Source organism: Salvelinus sp. IW2-2015, linkage group LG14 (assembly GCF_002910315.2).
Source record: "Salvelinus sp. IW2-2015 linkage group LG14, ASM291031v2, whole genome shotgun sequence".
NCBI lineage: Eukaryota > Metazoa > Chordata > Actinopteri > Salmoniformes > Salmonidae > Salvelinus > Salvelinus sp. IW2-2015.
In genome coordinates this window covers 26,524,885-26,547,644 of record NC_036854.1, presented here as the reverse complement: position 1 = coordinate 26,547,644, position 22,760 = coordinate 26,524,885, and the positions used below count along the sequence as shown (strand labels likewise).

General features: G+C 43.5%; 2 protein-coding genes across 2 annotated transcripts in view; one reads left to right on the top strand and one right to left on the bottom strand.

Moving 5' to 3' along the window:
- The first annotated feature begins 14 nt into the window (after nt 1-14).
- On the top strand, nt 15-14,516 carry LOC111972766 (thioredoxin domain-containing protein 5). The gene is made up of 10 exons (XM_023999838.2): nt 15-276; nt 1,426-1,578; nt 2,253-2,358; nt 4,534-4,630; nt 8,361-8,476; nt 8,759-8,845; nt 8,982-9,131; nt 9,846-9,928; nt 10,141-10,270; nt 12,645-14,516. The coding sequence occupies exons 1-10, from the start codon at nt 89-91 to the stop codon at nt 12,765-12,767; spliced, it is 1,233 nt and encodes a 410-aa protein (XP_023855606.1). The 5' UTR covers nt 15-88; the 3' UTR covers nt 12,768-14,516.
- Nucleotides 14,349-22,760, bottom strand: part of LOC111973468 (bone morphogenetic protein 7-like) — a 54,562-nt gene continuing 46,150 nt past the window's right edge. Inside the window, exons 5-7 of the mRNA XM_024000838.2 lie at nt 19,616-19,690; nt 17,057-17,167; nt 14,349-16,963 (exon numbers count right to left, since the gene is read on the bottom strand). Of these exons, the coding sequence (XP_023856606.1) occupies nt 16,814-16,963; nt 17,057-17,167; nt 19,616-19,690 (336 nt within the window). The 3' untranslated portion in view covers nt 14,349-16,813. The remainder of the gene's footprint in view (nt 16,964-17,056; nt 17,168-19,615; nt 19,691-22,760) is intronic.

The following is a 22,760-nucleotide window of genomic DNA, read 5'->3' as shown; positions in this document are numbered from 1 at the left end:
TGCATGGGTCCTATCCAGATTCCACATTCTTCAAAGGTCAGCGTTAGTGATATTCACAGACAGACCAGTGGCTCAGCAAGACGGGATCATGGCCTCCTCAGCACTGAATTGCACACATTTTATGTTGTGTTTTATTTATTGTTCGTTACTTTTTGGTAATATATTTTGCGATGCTGATTCTGAAGAAGATGAACATGCCAAGCATACGTATACAGTGGATATGTTCAACGATGCTGTCCCAACCGCTCCCCACTTTGTCATGTTCTTCGCCCCTTGGTAAGCAAACGTTTTGAATAAACTCGCTAGGTAGTGTGCAGTTTGTAAAGTTATTGACAATATTTAGATGGATACCATATTTCTTTACCAATTTATCAGATTTTCAAGTTGTCAGGGGCTACAGTAACCGCTAACTTGCAGCTAGCTAGCGCAGCTTTTTTGCCGGCTAACTAGTCAGCCAAGTTGTATTATTTTTGCTACAAATGTTAACTAGGACTTGTATATAAAATGTTATCCATCATTGCACAGATGAGAAGTCATTATAATCTAGCTAACACACTGGCTAAAGATTTGCTAACAAACCACACGAGACCAGAACAACGCTAACGTTAGTTAGCATACTTTGGTTGGTAATCATTAGAGCCTTAACTTATTTAAGCTTGTGAACTTTCGGAAGTCATGATTAAACTTGGACTGACCCGTCCTTTAACGTTAGTTGACACAGTCGCTAGTTACATGCGCAGTGTTTTTTGTTGTTGTATATATTCTTTTTTTCGGGGTGTTCAGTTTGCCGCACATTTTCTACTATATAACAGCTAGCCTAGCTAGCTAACAGTAGTGGAGTAATGGACCATTTCAGGATGTGACCGCTTACGTGGCAAGCACTGATTGACGTAACTTTGTAGACGGGCATGCACTAAAGATGCCTAAAAATGTCCCACGTTTTTTCAACACAAGTAACAATCTACTTGCTGTAGTAAGGCCTAATATTTTGGTGTCTTTTCTGAAATGTAAGCGTATAGACAACATTGCGGTTCTTCATCACTTCACAGGAGTGTCTTTACTTTATACCTCACCGAATACAGTTACAAGCTGACCCCACACTGCACAATCTGATCAAAGAAACATATAACGCGGCACATTCTATTGCCATAGAAACATGAAGACAGTTAAGCATATGGAATTCAATGGGAGTGTTGAGTTGTATCAGGTGTCTCTTTTCCACTGAGACTGTGCTCTCTCTATTTGATACCTAGCCTAATCAGTGTTTCCACCCCCTAAAAAATCAGCAGTCTTAGTAGATATGTATCTCTCAGCGGTGGCAACAATGATATAAGGGAAACACTGTTAATTCCAGGCATAACTGTGAAGCCTGTACCACCTCAGGAGAAAGACTTTGAAAGAACCTGTGCTGCGTTTTGCTTCCAGGTGTGGTCACTGTCAGAGGCTACAGGGGACATGGAACGAGATGGGGGACAAATACAACAACATGGAGTCGCCGCCCGCCTACGTCGTAAAGTTTGACTGCACTCAGGATGTTAAGTTCTGCTCCAATGTCCACGGCGTCAGGGGCTACCCCACGTAAGTACAGGGTTGTATTAATTAGGGCACACCATAGCAAAACATTTTGAAATGTTGCGCAACAGAACCGTTTCTTACTGGATTTCTTATTGGAGAAGTTCATGTACTACCTTGCCATTTCATGGTGTATCTTCATTTTGCTCCTGGGCTCCCGAGTGGCGCAGCGGTCTAAGGCACTGCATCTCAGTGCCAGAGGCGTCACTACATTCCCTAGTTCGAATCCAGGCTGTATCACATCCGGCCGTGATTGAGAGTCCCATAGGGCGGCGCACAATTGGCCCAGCGTCGTTCAGGTTTGGCTGGGGTAGGCTGACCTGCCTAGTTAAATGAAATAAATATATATCTTCATTTTGCCACTGGGATATGCATCTTCATTTTGCCACTGGGGTAAATCATGTAGCTAGATTTGATTACTTATTGACCGATAGCAGTGAAACATTGACATGCATTTAGTTACATTTTTACCCACCTTGTTTTGCAGTGTATGCTGTAAAAGCGGAACCTGGACCCTAGTGTGCTTATAAAATCTTCTGTCATAAAAACAACTTTCAGTTTCACGTAATTACGAAGGAATTGACCAGTTAAGTGTATTGCGAGTGTGTCAGTCATCTTACAGAGCAGTATGGCCTAGTCATTGAGGCGAATGATCTCGTTGACCCCTATGTTGTCTGTAGGCTGAAGCTGTTCAAACCTGAGCAGGAGGCTGTGAAGTACCAAGGCCCCAGGGACCTGCAGTCTCTGGAGACCTGGATGCTCAACACATTGCAGGACGAGCCTGTGGTAAGTGGGCGGAGTTACATGCATCCTATCATCTCATCTGAAATGGCTTCTCCTCATTTCGTTCATCTGATATGAAAGCCTTAGACAGGTGAAAGCAAAGGAACGGTGGACAACCTTGTTATCGTTTCCCGCTTCCACTTTATCCTGTTTTCAATGGGAAGGAATGGAGGTGATGAGAGGTTGTCACTTTAACCAGGGATCATCAACCAGGGTTTAGCCACGGGACGATTTTTAAACCAGGGATCATCAACTATATTTAGCTGCGGGACGATTTTTGTTTTCATTAGTGGATGGTCAGGGGGCTGGATGATAATTACAAATTATTTGTAGACTGCAAATTGACCGCAAGAAGCCCAAACAAATATATAAATCGAGTACAGGCTTAACTGAATGGACGACAAAGACAGAATGCAATACGGCATTTTTATTTGGCTATATTGGGGTAGGCCTCGTCTCCGAAGAAATGCTCCTCAGAGCCAGATGTAGATGGCAGATAGCTGGCATCAAATACCCCCCCCAACCCCCTGCTGGAAAAACGGTATTCCAATGACGGGCCTTCAGGTGGAGGTGGAAGGTCGTTTGGAAGATTTTTACTGTAAAACATCAAGTGAGAGACCCTAGGTTTATTCCCATTGGTCGAGAGAAAGGAAAGTGATACTTTTGGTCATGTAGTGTATGTGGACACCTGCTCGTTGAAAATCTCATGGCATTATTATGGACTTGATCCCCCCCTTTGCTGTTATAACAGCCTCCACTCTTCTGGGAAGGTTTTCCACTAGATGTTGGAACATTGCTGAGGGGACTTGCTTCCATTCAGCTACGAGCATTAGTGAGGTCGGGCATTGATGTTGGGCGATTAGGTCTGGTTCGCAGTCGGCATTCCTATTCATCCCAAAGGTGTTCGATGGGGTTGAGGTCAGGGCTCTGTGCAGGCCAGTCAAGTTCTTCCACACCGATCTCGACAAACCATATCTGTTTGGACCTCGCTTTGTGCACAGGGGCATTGTCATACTGAAACAGGAAAGGGCCTTACCCAAACTGTTTCCACAAAGTTGGAATCACTGTATCGTCTAGAATGTCATTGTATGCTGTATTTCCCTTCACTGGAATTAAGGGGCCTAACCCAAACCATGAAAAACATCCTCAGATCATTATTCTTTCTCCACCAAACTTTATAGTTGGCTTGCTCTGCTATGGAAACCCATTTCACTAGTTCCCGACGAACAGTTTTTGTGCTGACGTTGCTTCTAGAGGGAGTTTGGAACTCGGTAGTGAGTGTTGCAACCAAGGACAGATGATTTTTACACGCTTCGGCACACGACGGTCCCATTCTGTGGGTGTGTGTGGCCTATCACTTCGTGACTGAGTCATTGTTGCTCCTAGAAGTTTCCACTTCACAATAAGCACAATAATAGMCYGGGGCACCTCTAGCAGGGCAGAAATTTGACAACTCACTTGTTGGAAAGGTGGCATCCTATGACGGTGCCACGTTGAAAGTCACTGAGCTCTTCAGTAAGGCCTTTTACTGCCAATGTTTGTCTATGGAGATTGCATGGCTGTGTGCTCGATTTTATACACTTGTCAGCCACACCTGAAATAACCTAATCCACTCATTTGAAGGGGTGTCCACATACTTTTGTATATATAGTGTAATTGCACTAGTGAGCCCATAGGTTAATTAGCAGGCATGGTGACGTTGCCTTAGCGTGCTGTGCTCAAAGGCTGGAGTTAACCATTGAATGATGATCCCTGCGCTTGCTAATTGTGAAAGAGTAGGACATACGTAACATTTGTAGCCAGCACCGTATGACTAAACGCTATGCCCATGAGATAGGAGGCAATGTGAATATATTATGCTTACTGAAATTAAATACATGTGAGCCTTACTGATTTGAACTTTCGTAACTACATAATATTTGTCTAAAACATAATCATTTCATACCTTTTGTAAACAATCAATGTCTCTATTGGAACAGGTTTCCAAAATGTAAATCATATGTTTTCAGTCTTTTATGTCCAACAATAAATCATTGAAAACTTGGGGTCCGAATAAGATCCACCAGTTGGAGATCCCTGCGTTAAACCTTTCAGACCATCTTAATATAACCTGCAGACTAATGTTACGTGATGGCAGTCTTTATTTGGTGTGTGGCATGATGTTCTATGGGTTTGCAGGAGCCAGAGACTGAACTGGAGCCTCCCAAAGCCCCGGAGCCCAAGCAAGGCCTGTTTGATCTCACTGCCGGCAACTTCAAGGCCCACATCGCTAAAGGTAACGTGGGGGAGGATTGGGATCTGTCAGTGCAATATACATATGTCAACAGTCTCTTTATAGCCTGGTCCCAGTTCTGTTTCTGATGTCTCGCACCATAGGAGTTGGCAAGGCCGCACAACCTGACATGGGACCAGGCTTGTCTATTTATACCCGAAATATAACATATGTGAGGGTTCCTTAGCGCAACTGTTTTTGTAAGCTGCATACGTCCATTTTCTACAGCGATTAACATCATTTAGATGCTGTCATTCCCTTGAAACCATGATGCAATCCACTCTACATTTATCTCATGCAAACCGCATGTTTCCGGTCACTGGACAAGCACAACAAAAATRAATGGTGGTCACGATAAATGTCCTGCTGAAATTGCAGCTCTTCAGCCTGGTTTTGAGTTGAATGTTTTGTTTGAGAAAGAAAAATAAATGATTCCTGTTTGGAGGAAAAAAAGACAGGATATGACGGGATCATTTTTAAGAGGAATGTTTGTGTCCAACCTTTAAATGGTGACAAGATGGGCTGTGACGAAATTGCGTAATGGGTAACATTTAACCTCTGAGCTCAGTGTATTTTAGTCTCCGGGCCAGTAACGCACAGGCGATTTTATAGTTGATGTAATTTCTCATGTTATTCCATCAACTAAATACCCATCTGTAAGCTGAAACGCTCTAACTTGAGTTAATCAAATACACCTGTAAAATACTTTAATTCTGTGCTTTCAGATTGTAGCTACCCTTACTAGAGGTCGACCGATTATGATTTTTTCCATGCCGATACCGATTATTGCAGGACCAAAAAAAGCCGATACCAATTAATCGGGCGATTTATTTATTTATTTATATTTTTTTGTAATAATGACAATTACAACAATACTGAATGAACACTTTTATTTTAACTTAATATAATACATCAATAAAATCTATTTAGTCTCAAATAAATAATGAAACATGTTCAATTTGGTTTAAATAATGCAAAAACAAAGTGTTGGAGAAGAAAGTAAAAGTGCAATATGTGCCATGTAAAAAAGCTAATGTTTAAGTTCCTTGCTCAAAACATGAGAACATATGAAAGCTGATGGTTCCTTTTAACATGAGTCTTCAATATTYCCAGGTAAGAAGTTTTAGGTTGTAGTTATTATAGGACTATTTCTCTCTATATCATTTGTATTTCATATACCTTTGACTATTGGATGTTCTAATAGGTACTTTAGTATTACCAGCCTAATCTCGGGAGTTGATAGGCTTGAAGTCATAAACAGCGCAATGCTTGAAGCATTGCGAGGAGCTGCTGGCAAACGCAGGAAAGTGCTGTTTGAATGAATGCTTACGAGCATGCTGCTGGATACCACCGCTCAGTCAGACTGCTCTATCAAATCATAGACTTAATTATAATATAATAACACACAGAAATACGAGCCTTAGGTCATTAATATGGTCAAATCCGGAAACGATCATTTCGGAAACAAAACGTTTATTCTTTCAGTGAAATACGGAACCGTTCCGTATTTTATCTAACGGGTAGCATCCCTAAGTCTAAATATTGCTGTTACATTGCACAACCTTCAATGTTATGTGATAATTACGTAAAATTCTGGCAAATTAGTTCGCAGCGAGACAGGCGGCCCAAACTGTTGCATATACCCTGACTCTGCGTGCAATGAATGCAAGAGAAGTGACACAATTTCCCTAGTTTAATATTGCCTGCTAACATTAATTTCTTTTAACTAAATATGCAGGTTTAAAAAATATATACTTGTGTATTGGTTTTAAGAAAGGCGTTGATGTTTATGGTAAGGTACACAATGGTGCAACGAAAGTGMTTTTTTCCGCGAATGCGCTTGTTAAATCACCCATTTAGCGAAGTAGGCTGTGATTCAATGATAAATTAACAGGCACCGCATCGATTATATGCAACGCAGGACAAGCTAGATATTCTAGTACTATCATCAACCATGTGTAGTTTGATTGTTTTTTTATGAGATACGTTTAATGCTAGCTAGCATCTTACCTTGGCTCCTTGCTGCACTCGCCTAACAGGTAGTCAGCCTGCCACGCAGTCTCCTCGTGGAGTACAATGTAATAGGCCATGATCGGTGTCCAAAAATTCAGATTACCGATTGTTATGAAAACTTTAAATTGGCCCTAATTAATCGGCCATTGATCGGGCGACCTCTAACCCTTACTGTACATGATTATTTATTGGGCGACCTCTAACCCTTACTGTACATTATTATTTATTGGGCGACCTCTACCGATACTGTACCTGATATTATGGCACCTCTAACCCTTACTGTACATTTTTTTATTGCACCTTAACCCTACAAGATATTTATTGGCGACCTCTAACCTTACTTACATATTATTTATTGGGCGACCTCTAACCTTACTGTACATATATTTATGGGGGACCTCTAACCCTTACTGTACATGATTATTTATTGCGACCTCTAACCCTTACTGTACATTATTATTTATTGGGCGACCTCTCCTTACTGTACATGATTATTATATGGGCGACTCTAACCCTTACTGTACATGATTATTTATTGGGCGACCTCTAACCCTTACTGTACTTATGATTATTTATTGGGCGATCCTCTAACCCTTACACTTTTAGGTTGAATCGATTACACCTATTATCTAATAATCCCATTTCTCGTATACTTCCCAAATAATATAATATGTTTAATCATAAATATATAAATCGCCATCAATATCGTATGTTACATTCTCTGTTTTCATCCGTTCCCATAATAAATATTATAGTATAATAGATGTACAATGTAAGTGAGATCAATGCATGCGGGTTCTAGTCCAGTCCTGATCGCCTCTGCTACATTCTTAGAATAAAATATCATTACAGTAAAAGGTAAGGTTCCCCATATAATAATCTTGCTACATAACAGGTTATCGAGTCGTCGGCCAATATAATATATCCATGACATAAGGTTAGAATGTCTGTTGTTAGAGGTGCCAATAATAATAACATAAGTTAGGCGCACACACTAGAGTGCGCTTCATCGAGACGCCGCTATTAATCGGCAGAGTTACAAGCGTGCCCGATATTGGACCGCCTTGTAACATCCTGAGTCATCATCTTGAAATCACTTGTATTTAATTGTGTACATTATTACTTATTGGGCACCCTAACCCTTACTGTACATGAATTATTATTGAGCGACCCCTCTAAACCCTTACTGTACATGATTATTTATTGGGCGACCTCTAACCCTTACTGTACATGATTATTTATTGGGCGACCTCTAACCCTTACTGTACATGATTATTTATTGGTTCTTTTTACCCCTTTTTTTTTTTCCCTCCTCAATTTTCGTGATATACAATTGGTAGTTAGTCTTGTCTCATTGCTGCAACTCCTGTATGGACTCGGGAGAGGCGAAGGTCGAGAGCCTCCGAAACATGACCGGCCAAGCCGCACTGCTTCTTTAACACTGCTGCTCGCTTAACCCGGAAGCCAGCCGCACCAATGTGTCGGAGGAAACACTGTGCAGCCGGCCTAACCCGGACGACGCTGGGTCAATTGTCTCATGGGTCTCCCGGTTGTGGCCAGCTGCGACACAGCCCGGGATCGAACCCGGATCTGTAGTGATTCCTCTAGCACTGCAATACAATGCCTTAGACCGCTGCACCACTCGGGAGGCTTACTGTACGTTTTATATGATGTTTTCCAGTATTAACAACAATCTTTCTTTTTCCTGTCTTCTTCGCAGGGTCCCACTTTGTCAAGTTCTTTGCCCCCTGGTGCGGTCACTGTAAGGCCATGGCCCCGACCTGGGAGCAGCTGGCCACCAGCTTCGAGTACTCAGACAACATCAAGATCGGCAAGGTGGGTGACAAGTCACCGGCAGGGGACTAGAGCGCCATGTTTGTCACATGTGCACCAGTCCAGGATACGGAACTTATGACGACTCGTTTGTACAGTAGAATGATACGATCTCCTTCAACAAATGTTATTTATGGCTGTGGTTTGATGTTTGTATTGTACTGACAGCCCAGTGGTAGTAGAAGTTACTGCATGTTAATATTTCCACATGAGAAGCACAACTGGCTATACCAGCTGGATATGCTGAATGAATTCTGATTAAACTAGTGTGTTGTGATTGGCCAGGTGGACTGTACCCAGCACTATGACGTGTGCTCTGAGAACGCTGTGCGTGGCTACCCCACACTGCTCTTCTTCAAGGACGGAGAGAAGGTACCTAGTTTGGTTGGCTACCTCACTGAAGAAGACATTGTGTTCTGTAACCCATTCATGTTTGTGAGGAGCTATGACTTCACCATTTAATGAGTCAGTTTGTTAACCCTTTCCGATGGTGGTGTTGTCTGTTCAGGCGGACCAGTACAGAGGCAAGCGGGACCTGGACTCTCTGAAGGACTTTGTGGACAACCAGGTCAAGGCTGCTGCTGCTGTTAAGGAGGATGATGAACACCCACATGCCAACGAGATCCCAGTACCCAGCGATGAGCCCGCCAAAGAGGAGGTACTACAGTGTGTGTGTGACTTTCTATCAGGCATAATGGGGGCCAAGCACATGTGCCTTCCAGATTTTAAAATACTCCACATGCTATGTTGTGGGTAAATGCCTACGTCGAGATCTAATTTTGGGACCCGGGCACCGTGTTGCATGTGTGGGCAGCACGTTTTTACAGCTTACCTCTCCAGATACTTAATAAGTGAATAAGATCTCAGGCTGATGTTTTAGCAGTGAGATTACCAGGCCAAGCTGTTTGACTCGCAGTCTACTGCAGACTGGATTCCAGGCATAGGCCTCTGCTACACAACGGTTAACTAGAAGTCTCAATCATGGGCAGGCTAGCTATTTTTGTGTTTGCAACGCCAGAATAGTGGGTTTGATTCCCGGGACCACCCATACTTAAAATGTATGCACGCGTGACTGTAAGTCGCTTTGGATAAGAGTGTCTGCTAAATGGCATTTGTTATTATTATATTAGAATGTTAAGTGTGAACGGTGACATCACTAAAGTCTAACCCTTGAACAAAGACATGACACGTGTGGTTGAAGGACAGATCTGATGCTACTTCCAATCAAACGTAGAACTCGATTTGTCTCGGCTGTCCGGGTTTATGAACTTAGGCTACTTCTTTGAATTACTGGTCTTGTGGACGTATAAACCAATACAGGACCACGAATGATACAATCTGAAATGATCGCTTATTTTTTTCCCCCTTGCAGTCTGGCGTAGTTACACTCACAGAGGCCAACTTTGACGAGACAGTGGCCAAGGGGCTGGTATTCATCAAGTTCTATGCGCCATGGTAAGAAAGAGCTCCTCTATGAGCTATTAAATCCACATGTATGTTATATTTAACCCATCTCACCATATGAAATGTACAATATTTAAGGCAATTTGAGTTGGTGATTTACTTAAAACGAGGGTCCACCACTAGAAGACATAACCATAAGTTACTTAACCTCCCTCTCCACCACTAGAAGACATAACCATAAGTTACTTAACCTTCCTCTCCAGGTGTGGCCACTGTAAGAGTCTGGCACCTACCTGGGAGGACCTGTCTAAGAARGAGTTCCCTGGCCTGACTGATGTCAAGATTGGCAAAGTGGACTGCACAGTGGAGAGGACGATCTGCAACAAGTTTTCAGTAGGTGTTCTACATTGACTGTCTGGAGCTGAGAGATGGCTCAGAAATAGTGCTAGTGAAGTCTACCATGCTCTGGGGTGTAAACAGCAAGACGTTGAGATCCTGCAACTTGATACATGCTGTTGTTATAAACACACAAACAACAGCAGGTGTGACCCAGGGCCACAGGAAGCAGAAACGGTGAACTGGCTTGTGATCTCTGGCTCCACAGCCACCTCATTGTAGGATTGGTTGATCAGTGATGCTGCGCTACCCGGAACGGTGGATCTGACTCCCTCATTGTCCTTTAAGTCAATGACCATCAGAACCTTTATCAGTAGGACGGTCCATGGTAGGACCATCAGAACCTTTATCAGTAGGACGGTCCATGGTAGGACCATCAGAACCTTTATCAGTAGGACGGTCCATGGTAGGACCATCACAACCTTTATCACTGGGACGGTCCATGGTAGGACCATCACAACCTTTATCCACTGGAACGGTCCATGTAGGACCATCACAACCTTTATCACTGGGCGGTCCATGTAGGACCATCACAACCTTTATCACTGGGACGGGTCCATGGTAGGACCATCACAACCTTTATCACTGGGACGGTCCATGGTAGGACCATCACAACCTTTATCAGTAGGACGGTCCATGGTAGGACCATCACAAACTCTTATCACTGGGACGGTCCATGGTAGGACCATCACAACCTTTATCACAGGACGGTCCATGGTAGGACCATCACAACCTTTATCACTGGGACGGTCCATGGTAGGACCATCACAACCTTTATCACTGGACGGTCCATGGTAGGACCATCACAACCTTTATCACTGGGACGTCCATGGTAGGACCATCACAACCTTTATCACTAGACGGTCCATGTAGGACCATCAAACCTTTATCACTGGGACGGTCCATGGTAGACCATCACAACCTTTATCACTGGACGGTCCATGGTAGGACCATCAAACCTTTATCACTAGGACGGTCCATCGGTAGGACCATCAAACCTTTATCACTGGACGGTCCATGGTAGGACCATCACAACCTTTATACTGGACGGTCCATGGTAGGACCATCACAACCTTTATCACTGGGACGTTCTCTGGAATTTCCCCTGACTCAAGGCCATGGGGGCAGTAGTCTCTTCAGCTGCAGCCTGTCTGGCTCTTTATAGGCTAACAGGTAGAAATAAATGAATTTGTGATTCACACTGCTAAACAAAAGGGACGTGACAATTCACCAGTACGCATTGGCCCCCTGATTCATATGTTTAAGATACAAGTGCATCGGTCCGCTGACCCACAAACTGATCCAAATGTAGCGTGCATCGTTCAGAAAATAAATTCAAACTTAACGAATCGACGGTTCACTAAAATGTTGTGCTCCTATTACATACTACCATCCGAAAACACCATCTTTTGTGACAACAGATGCGTCCTCTCTTTCAGTGTGGAACTGTGCTGAGTCGTTTGCATACCAGATAACCCCAGGCAATATAGTAGCCTAGTCAAATTGAGCACTGTGCCCAGCTTCGCACGCTGTACCAACACAAAGTAGGCATCAGTAGCCTAGTCAAACTGAGCCCTGTGTCCGTCATGATCTGGGGCGGTGTGTCGCATTATCATCGGACTGAGCTTGTTATTGCAGGCAATCTCAACGCTGTGCATTACAGGGAAGACATTCTCCTCCCTCATGTGGTATCCTTCCTGCAGTCTCATCCTGACATGACCCTCCAGCATGACAATGCCACCAGCCATACTGCTTGTTCTGTGCATGATTTTTTGCAAGACAGGAATGTCGGTGTTCTGCCATGGCCAATGAAGAGCCCGGATCTCAATCCCATTAAGCACGTCTGGGACCTGTTGGATCGGAGGGTGAGGGTTAGGGCCATTCCCCCCATAAATGTCCGGGAACTTGTAGGTGCCTTGGTGGAAGATTGGGGTAACATCTCACAGCAAGAACTGGCAAATCTGGTGCAGTCCATGAGGAGGAGATGCACTGCAGTACTTAATGCAGCTGGTGGCCACACCAGATACTGACTGTTACTTTTGATTTTGACCCCCTTTTGTTCAGGGATACATTATTCAATTTCTGTTAGTCACATGTCTGTGGAACTTGTTCAGTGTATGTCTCAGTTGTTGAATCTTGTTATGTTCACACAAATATTTACACATGGTAAGTTTGCTGAAAAATTGACATTTGAAGGAAGGGGGAAGTGATAAGGTGAAGGCATTGCAGAGCTAGGTGAAATTGAGACCGTATTACTTATACTTATCCATTCCCTTCAGATCAGCAAACACTGAAGAGGTCGGGGCTAGCTAGGGGTTGTTACCTTTAGTGGATGTCAGACTTGAACCTTTGTCCTCTTTCCCTGCTACAGGTGAGTGGGTACCCCACCCTGCTGATGTTCAGGGCGGGTGTGCAAGGTGAGGAGCATCATGGAGGGCGCGACTTGGAGAGCCTGCACGGCTTTGTGATGAAGCAGGCCCGAGACGAGCTGTAGCACTATCCAATCAACATCCGTCGTTACTTCTTTCCTCCCCCACACACCTCTCTCCCATAGAGGCTAGCTCTCTTCTCTCTCTGATCGTTTTCCTTTCAGAAAGCAGTAGAATCAACAGACCCCCTTTTTTTTCCCTTTTTTTTTTCCTCTCTGTAATGCCTTGTTTACCCCCTTTGTTTCTGTTATAATCGAATAGTTTGTGTGACTGTATTCGTTTGGGCTGCCTAGTCCCACTCTTCCTCTGGAAATGAAATGATGTGATCGACAACCACTTTTTGCCAGCGGTACTTAATCAGTCAGACCTTGACAATGCATACCGTGATAGTCATCCCAACGCTTGACACAACTCAAGGACAGTCGTCGTATATGGTGCCTGCCGGTTGTATCAAAAAACGTTGGATTAACCTGCCTTAGTTTGTCTGAAATTTCAATAACCTTATTTTTGGTGATTTAAGGAAATCATGCTGATAAATCACGAGGCACTTATGTAATTGTTACTGCAGCGAAGAGGTCAAAGCCGTGTGACGTTGAGCGTTAAGTTGACGGTACTTCTCATCCATGCCAGTAATGGCCTAACTAACTTAACTCTCAGGGACACCCAGTTCTCGGCCTACTCCATACTATCTTATCAACTATATTTGTATCCCACGTATGTTTTTGTAGAGTCCCCCCAACTGCTTGTTGGCTATGTCGGGGAAGGCTGCAGGAAACTACTTTTCAGTGTTTCGTGTCAAACTGCCCTTTTTGTGTGTTCTTCTGACATCGTAAATGTGCTACAAAAAGTCTGAATGTAGACCTATTTTTTTTTCTTCTATATACGTTTGTGCTGTGAGGCTTCAGTTCGGTCCCGCCACGGCCCAATATCAGGCGCCGTGTTGGTGTTATCACCGTTTTTATAAACAATGATTGTGATCGTCAGTTTCTACACTCAAGTCATGCCTTTTGAATGGAATCTACCAGTTTGGGTCATTACAGGAAAACTGTATTAGTCATTAGTCCATGTTTGACAAAGTCCCTCAAATGGTTTGCAAGGGATTGTGTCATATGTACAAAAAAAAAGTATATATTTAAAAATGGTTTTGTACGGCTAGTTCATTAGAATGAATATGTTCTTGTGTAAATGCAATAGATTTCACAAAGCTTATTTAATATTCTGTTCTATAGACTAAGCGTCTATCAGGCACCAGTGTAAAACATTCTCCCAGTGAAGCACAAGAATGCCACAACATTAGTGCTACGGTCACTTTTACTTTGGGTTTATCTACCTTTGAAAACAATTTGGAATGTTTGGTTTACCACGTATGCTTGGAAGAGCAAAAATAGAATACCAAAAAAATATATTTTCCACCCACATAAATGATCAATTATATTTGACTTGTTTAGTCAGTAAGATATGATGACAATGTTGATTTTCCTTCTTTCCAGATGTAGTCGTAAGTCTTTGAATATGCGTGTGTGCGCTATTCTGGGGCGGTTGGGGTGAATCAAAAGATTGTGTATGTTCATGGAGTTGCTGCATGAGGCAGKTTTTACATTCAATGCTCAATTAAGGGAAACAAATGCATTCAGAGGCTAACCACATATTGTTAGTACAATCTTTATGGATAGCACATGGTCTAGGCAGACTCCAGTGAAGGAAAGCTGTTTGTTTTTCTCTCGTGAGTGGGTTGTACACTGCCCATGTATTTTGTAAACAAAAAGCAAGTTGTAACATGAGATTTTGTAATAAAATGTCTTTTTCCAAAAATACTATTTTTCATTTGTTCACATTTCTCTGTAATATGGCATGACATTTTAAGAGGTGCAATAAATAAGCTGAAAATGTACAAGTATTTACACACAAAAGTAAGTCTAAACATGATCACAAATGTAAACAGCAGCTTACCAGAGGTATATTTTGTGATTTTGGATTTTCTTTTGGTACAAAGGGTATCCAATTTTCAGCTATAGTCAACTGTTCTGTTTATAAACCCATATGTCAATGTCTTAGCATGTTTTGAATGTTTGTACTCGCACAAAGTTCAGTAACATGCAGTTGATCTGTGAATACATTGACACTTCCTATTTCTTTCAAATGAACAAAACATCGATGACAAATGGTCAAAAAAATCACACCGAAGCTAATTTCAGAAAATTGGTCCTAAACATTTGATCAGCTGGTTTGACCAACAAATAGCTTTTTCTACTCTGCAGGTTTTTGGGAATAATATGTTAAGTTAGATTGGAGTAACAGTTTGCGGTATGTCCGAGGGATGAGGTGAAAGCCGTCTTCTTTGGAGCGGTACGTCAGTTGAGCCACAACCTGCTACCTGATGAACCAGTCCAGTGAAATAAACTCCGTGTGAGCCTGGCAAATATTGACCAAATTAACATGTTTTGAGTTCACAACTAAAAGATTATGTGGTCGTTTCCGTTCGGCCTATATTATATTTTTGGAAGCCAGGTAAATATGGCGGAAAAGCTTACGAGTACAATACATAACGAGTAGGAAATATCTTTTTACATTAACTAACGTGACATAAATATTACAATATCAGCAGATTGTTGATGATAAAATCAGGCTTTGGTTAGTCAGACAGTATATTTTATTCATACAATGCAATGGGGAAGTATTCAGACCCATTGACTTTTTCCACATTTTGTTACATTACAGCCTTATTCTAAAATTGATGTTTTCTTTTCCTCATCCATCTACACACAGTACCCCATAATGACAAAGCAAAAACTGAAATATCACATTTATAGCTAATTTCAGGTCTCCAAAGATGTTAGATCAGGTTCAAGTCCGGGCTCTGGCTGGGCCTCTCAAGGACATTGAAACTTGTCCTGCTTTGTCTTGGCTATGTGCTTATGGTTGTTGTTCTGTTGGAAGGTGAACCTTCGCCCCAGTCTGAGGTCCTGAGCGCTCTGGAGCAGGTTTTCATCAAGGATCTCTCTTTGCTCTGTTTATCTTTCCCTCGATCCTGACTAGTTTCCCAGTCCCTGTCGCTGAAAAACATCCACACAGCAGGATGCTGCCACCACCATGCTTCACCATAGGGATGGAGCCAGGTTTCCTCCAGAAGTGACGCTTGGCATTCAGGCCAAAGAGTTCAATCTTGGTTTCATTAGACCAGAGAATCTTGTTTTTCATGGTCTGAGATTCCTTTAGGTGCCTTTTTGCAAACTCCAAGAGGGCTGTCATGTGCCTTTTACTGAGAAGTGGCATCCGTCTGGCCACCACCATGAAGGCCTGATTGGTGGAGTGCTGCAGAGATGGTCGTCCCTCTGGAAGGTTCTCCCATTTCCATAGAGTAACTCCGGAACTCTGTCAGAGTGACCTTATGGCTTGGTTGTTGCTCTGACATGCACTGTCAACTGTGGGATCTTATATAGACAGGTGTGTGCCTTTCCAAATCATATCCAATCTACCACAGGTGGACTTCAATCAAGTTGTAGAAACATCTCAATGATGATCAATGGAAACAGGATGCACCTGAACTCATTTTCTGAATACTTATTTAAATAGGGTATTTGTTTTTTATTTGTAATAAATTTGCAAACATTTCTAAAAACTTGTTTTCGCTTCATCATTATGGGGTATTGTGTGTAGATTAGATATAAAAATTAAAAATAAATTAGAATAAGGCTGTAAGGTAACAAAATGTGGAAAAAGTTGAGGCGTCTGAATACTTTCCAAATGCACTGTAGTTGGGCTAATGCTGTCTCCCCCATTTCTACATGTTTTCTGTGTCATTCCACTACATCTGACGGGATTGGCTACCCGCGCTGAGATAACATTGAGTCAATTCCCCTACGTCTTCGAGTTGTTTTGCTGTAATGAAGCCAGTAGCCATCGGAGAATTTGAACATCACTTAGATGAGAGAGAGAGTGGAAAGCAGCACATTGGTCTGGTCCTTTATCAGTTCCTCCCTCACCCTGAGTATGAGAGCGGGTAGAACACACACTGACATACAGGCAGACGTAGGATGTCGTGTTCACACAGTCTCCGCTGCAGCCCGCGCCGCGGTCAGGTGACCATGACGACGTGGCGGTTTGGCGGTTGTCAGTGGCAACCACAGGCCCTGACCACCATGTTCTTGTACTTCTTCAGGATGACGTTGGAGTTGTCGTCGAAGTAGAGCACAGAGATGGCGTGCAGCTTGGTGGGGGCGCAGCAGGGCTTGGGCACATTCTCCGGGTTCATGAGGTGGACCTGGGAGGCGATGACAAGGTCAGAGGTCATAATTTATACCACTTTTTTGGAGCTTTATTAGCTCAGCAGTTTTATAAGCTTTGGATCACTCACCAGTGTCTGCACAATGGCATGGTTGGTGGCGTTCATATGGGCGTTGAGGGGGAAGACACACTCTCCACCACAGTAGTTGGCAGCGTAGCCCTCAGGTGCAATGATCCAGTCCTGATACAATCACAAGAGGAAAAACATTCGATATGGCTAACCAATCTGGACACAACAGGCATCCTAATGGTCTACAGTGTGTTCAGCAGGCTCTGTGAATGGGACGCTGAGGCAGTAGGGGTACTGTGCATATGTCTCAGTGGAGGCTGCTTAGGGGGAGAACGGCTCATAGCAATGGCTGGAACGGGAGTGAATGGAATGGCATCAAACACATGGAAACCATGGAAACMATATGTTGGATGTATTTGATACCATTCCACTCATTCTGCTCCAGTCATTACCACGAGCCCGTCCTCCCTAATTAAGATGCCACCAACCTCCTGTGTGATATTTATTTGACTGACTGTTGAAGAGTTTGATAAAACAGTACTCGTTCTGCAGCGTCGGTATACTCGCACGAGGTCCAAAGCTCTGTGTTGTGTATCACAGCAGTTCTCTCCCTCAGTTCCAACTGGGTCTCTACATGTAGTCCCACAGCAGTTCTCTCCCTCATTTCAACTGGGTCTCTACATGTAGTCACAGCAGTTCTCTCCCTCAGTTCCAACTGGGTCTCTACATGTAGTCACAGTAGTTCTCTCCCTCAGTTCCAACTGGGTTCTACATGTAGTCACAGTAGTACTCTCCCTCAGTTCCAACTGGTCTCTACATGTAGTCACAGTAGTTCCCTCCCTCAGTTCCAACTGGGTCTCTACATGTAGTCACAGTAGTTCTCTCCCTCAGTTCCAACTGGGTCCTACATGTAGTCACAGTAGTTCTATCCCTCAGTTCCAACTGGGTCTCTACATGTAGTCACAGCAGTTTCTCCCTCAGTTCCAACTGGGTCTCTACATGTAGTCACAGTAGTTCTCTCCCTCAGTTCCAACTGGGTCTACATGTAGTCACAGTAGTTTCTCTCCTCAGTTCCAACTGGGTCTCTACATGTAGTCACAGTAGTTCTCTCCCTCAGTTCCAACTGGGTCTCTACATGTAGTCACAGTAGTTCTCTCCCTCAGTTCCAACTGGGTCTCTACATGTAGTCACAGTAGTTCTCTCCCTCAGTTCCAACTGGGTTCTACAATGTAGTCACAGTAGTTCTCTCCTCAGTCCAACTGGGTCTACATGTAGTCACAGTAGTTCTCTCCCTCAGTTCCAACTGGGTCTACATGTAGTCACAGTTAGTTCTCTCCCTCAGTTCCAACTGGGTCTTACAATGTAGTCACAGTAGTTCTCTCCCTCAGTTCCAACTGGGTCTCTAACATGTAGTCACAGTAGTTCTCTCCCTCAGTTCCAACTGGGTCTCTACATGTAGTCAACAGTAGTTCTCTCCCTCAGTTCCAACTGGGTCTCTACATGTAGTCACAGTATTCTCTCCCTCATTCCACTGGTCCTACATGTAGTCACAGTAGTTCTCCTCCCTCAGTTCCACTGGGTCTACATGTAGTCACAGTAGTTCTCTCCTCAGTTCCAACTGGTTCTACATGTAGTCACAGTAGTTCTCTCCCTCAGTTCCAACTGGGTCTCAATGTAGTCACAGTAGTTCTCGTCCCTCAAGTCCAACTGGGTCTCTACATGTAGTTCACAGTAGTCTCTCCTCAGTTCCAACTGGGTCCTCTACATGTGTCACATAGTTTCCCCCAGTTCCAACTGGTCTCTCATGTAGTCACAGTAGTTCTCTCCCTCAGTTCCACTGGTCTACATGTGTCACAGTAGTCTCTCCCTCCATCAACGGGTCTACATGTATCACGTGTTCTCCCTCAGTTCCAACTAGGTTCCTAGGATGTATCAGTGCGAAATGTACAAATACTGTTGGAATCACTCATGGAGCAGGTAGTTTACTACAATCTTTCCTTTTTGCCTCTCTCTTTCTGCCTCTGTGTGCGTGTGTGTGTGTCTCTCTCTCTCTCTCTCTCTCTCTCTCTCTCTCTCTCTCTCTCTGGGTGTGTGTGTGTGTCTCTCTCTCTTCTCTCTCCCTCCTCTCTGGTGTGTGTGGGTGTCTCTCTCTCTCCTCTCTCTCTCTCTCTCTCTCTCGTCTCTCTCTCTCTCTCTCTCTCTGGGTGTGTATGTCTCTCTGTGTATGTGTGTGTTGGCACTTTCGCTCTAGATGTCAGTTTTGTCTTAACAGGGGTTGATTTGTTTTGCAGGACTACGTGGCTGCATGTTTTCCCCTCCATTAACCTGAATGAGTTCACAGGCCACTTAAACTCTTACAAAATGCCCAGACAATGCTTCTTTAAATGGTTATTAAAAGCAGTATAAAGCCTTTTTGTTAGTCTGCTTGTCTTCTACCAAATGTCTTCATTGACCTCTTTTTGACATGAGATTCTGGCCTTGTTTGTATTGTTTGTATTGGTACATGAGATGAACTACAGGTTGTTAACTCTTTCACTCTGGTCAAATGGATAGTTACACCGCGGAATTATGGGTACTGTAGTCCCTCTTAGTCCAATAGTGTTAGAGTTAGATGCTTACCTGCCAGCCCAGCTCCCGGAAGCTGACGTAGAGCTCATGTCTCCTAGGCTGTTTATGGTCACTGCTGTTGAAAATCTAATGGGAAGAAAGAACGTAGAGGATAGTTCAGGTGGAATCATAATCATATCCGCCTCCGCTCTCATATATCGGATTGGGTAGTGAATGATATGTTAGTTTTGCTGTAGTTACAGTAACAGCGTGTTATAGTGTGTTTTTGCTGTAGTTCACAGTACACGTGTTATAGTGTGTTTTGGCTGTAGTTCAACAGTAACACGTGTTATAGTGTGTTTTGGTTGTGAGTTCACAGTAAATACACGTGTTATAAGTGTGTTGCTGTAGTCAGTAACGTGTTTAAGTGTGTTTTGGTTTGTAGGTTCATCACGTAACACGTGTTATAGTGTGTTTGGTTGTAGTTCACAGTAAACACGTGTTATAGGTGGTTTGGTTGTAAGTCACAGTAACACGTGTTTTAAGTGTGTTTGGTTGTAGTTCAACAAGTAAACGTGTTATAGTGTGTTTTGGTTTTAGTTCAGATAACACGTGTTATAGTGTGTTTGGTCTGTAGTTCAACAGTAACACGTGTTATAGTGTGTTTGGTTGGTAGTTCACGTAACATTCAAATGTTATAGTGTGTTTGGTGTAGTTCAACAAGTAACACGAAGGTGTATAGTGTGTTTTGGTTGTAGTTCACAGTAACACATGTGTTATAGCTGTGTTTGGTTGAGTTCACAGTAACACGTGTTATAGTGTGTTTGGTTGTAGTTTCACAGTAACACGTGTTAATAGTGTGTTTGGCTGTAGTTCACAAGTAAACACGTGTTATAGTGTGTTTGGTTGTAGTTCACAGTACACGTGTTATAGTGTGTTTGGTTGGTAAGTTCACAGTAACACGTGTTATAGTGTGTTTGGTTGTAGTTCACAGTAACACGTGTTATAGGTGTTTGGCTGTAGTTCACAGTAAACACGTGTATAGTGTTTTCTGTAGTCACAGTAACACGTGTTATAGTTTGTTTGGCTGTAGTTCACAGTAACACGTGTTATAGTGTGTTTGGTTGTAGTTCACAGTAACACGTGTTATAGTGTGTGGGTTTGGTTTGTAGTCACAGTAACACGTGTTATAGTGTGTTTGGTTGTAGTTCACAGTAACACGTGTTATAGTGTGTTTGGCTGTAGTTCACAGTAAACACGTGTTATAGTGTGTTTGGTTGTAGTTCACAGTAACATCATATGTTATAGTGTGGTGTTTGGCTGTAGTTCACAGTAACACGTGTTATAGTGTGTTTGGTTGTAGGTTCACAGTAACACGTGTATAGTGTGTTTTGGTTGTAGTTCACAGTAACACGTGTTATAGTGTGTTTGGTTGTAGTTTTCACAGTTAACAGTGTTATAGTGTGTTTGGTTGTAGTTCACAGTAACACGTGTTTATATGTGTGTTTTGGTTGTAGTTCACAGTAACACGTGTTATAGATAGTGTTTGGTTGTAGTTCACATTACACGTGTTATAGTGTGTTTTGGCTGTAGTTCACAGTAACATCATATGTTTAAGTGTGTTTGACTGTAGTTCACAGTAACACGTGTTATAGTGTGTAATAGAGGATTTTAAGTGCCTCACACTCTCTTGAAGATAAATTCATTTGAAAGCGTGCCTAAATTAATTGGTGGGTGATTGGGTGCATTGGGTTGGACGCCGATGACAAGCGTGTTTATAACTGTCGTCTTCTCTCCGCAGTTTGTTTTAATCATCTCCCTCTGGTCCCGCCCGTCCGCAGAGTCACAGAGTTAGGGACTCAGCGAGTGTCAACAGGTATGGTGTTTCAGAGGGGAAGGTCATTGCTGGCACGAGCCAGTGTTCTGAAGTCAAAACGGGTGACTCAGACTTTCCACTGACGACGTTCCACTTGCTGTTTTTTTGTTTTTTTTTGCGTTCGTTTCMCCCCCCCCACCCACCCCCTACTAAACAGAGAGACAGTGAGGACAGCTATGATTTTTTTTTGCATACTTCCCCCCCCTTCTCTATTAAACAGAAAGTGAGAAGAACCATGATATCAGCACAGTGGGGCATCGCTTCCTGTTGGCAGAGCTCCCCACCCAGGGGAAAGCCATCAGTGGGCGATGCCAGGTAGTCTAAGGCCCAGGTTGGCATCGGGGCAGGCAGAGAGGACCATCTCTTTGTGTGTGTGTCAAAGCAGTCACTCATAGTCCCCCCCCTCCCCTGGAGACCAGGACCTAGTCATTAAACAAGTTTATTTAGTTAGCTGGGTGTGGCRTGGTGTTGTACTAACTTACTGTTCCATCCTATGACCAAGTGGCTCCACTCTCCGATTGATCAATGCCAGCAAGCGCTCCTCTAAACAGTGCAGGCCTCTTACCAGGGCGTCAAAATAACCCATTTTATTTGTTTTGTTTCTCAGCGGGTCCACTTAGCCCGTCATTATTAGAGAACCATAATTTGGATTCATAACCGTAATGACATTATGATGTAATTACTAATTAAATTGAATTAAACATAAACAGAACAAGCCCAGACACGTGACAACGTAAGGCGAGCAGAAAGAGAGAGAGAGTGGAAGTTGCCCTGAAACATGACAGTAAAAATAGCCTCCGCTCGCTTCTCATAGGAACAGGAAAGGCTTCAACATGAGAGCAGCAGTCACCTGACTGGGGTGGTTTAACTCACGCCAAGGAGGAAAACAGAAAAGGTGGTGTCTGGTTCCGAGGGCAGGGTCGAGAGGTCATCCTGGCCGTTACTGTCGGAGACCACTCAGGTGTTTCCCGTGGTTCCGATCGTCACAGCGTTCTTTCCTGTTTGAGTGTGTCTGTGTGTGTGTGTGTGTGTGTGTGTGTGTGTGTGTGTGTGTGTGTGTGTGTGAAACCAGACAGCCCGGGGGCTGACAGGCCAGGCAGGGTGACCAGAGAAAACATGGCCACGGACACAGACACATGGGCTAGGACCGCCGGCTTCACATTAGGGTAGTCGCTGTAGCTACACTCCTTCTTTATCTAAACATATCATCAGCAGACACCTGAGAACACACACATGTACGCACGCACGCACGCACGCACGCCACGCACGCACGCCGCACGCACGCCGCACGCACGCACGCACGCACGCACCGCACGCACGCACGCACGCACGCAGCACGCG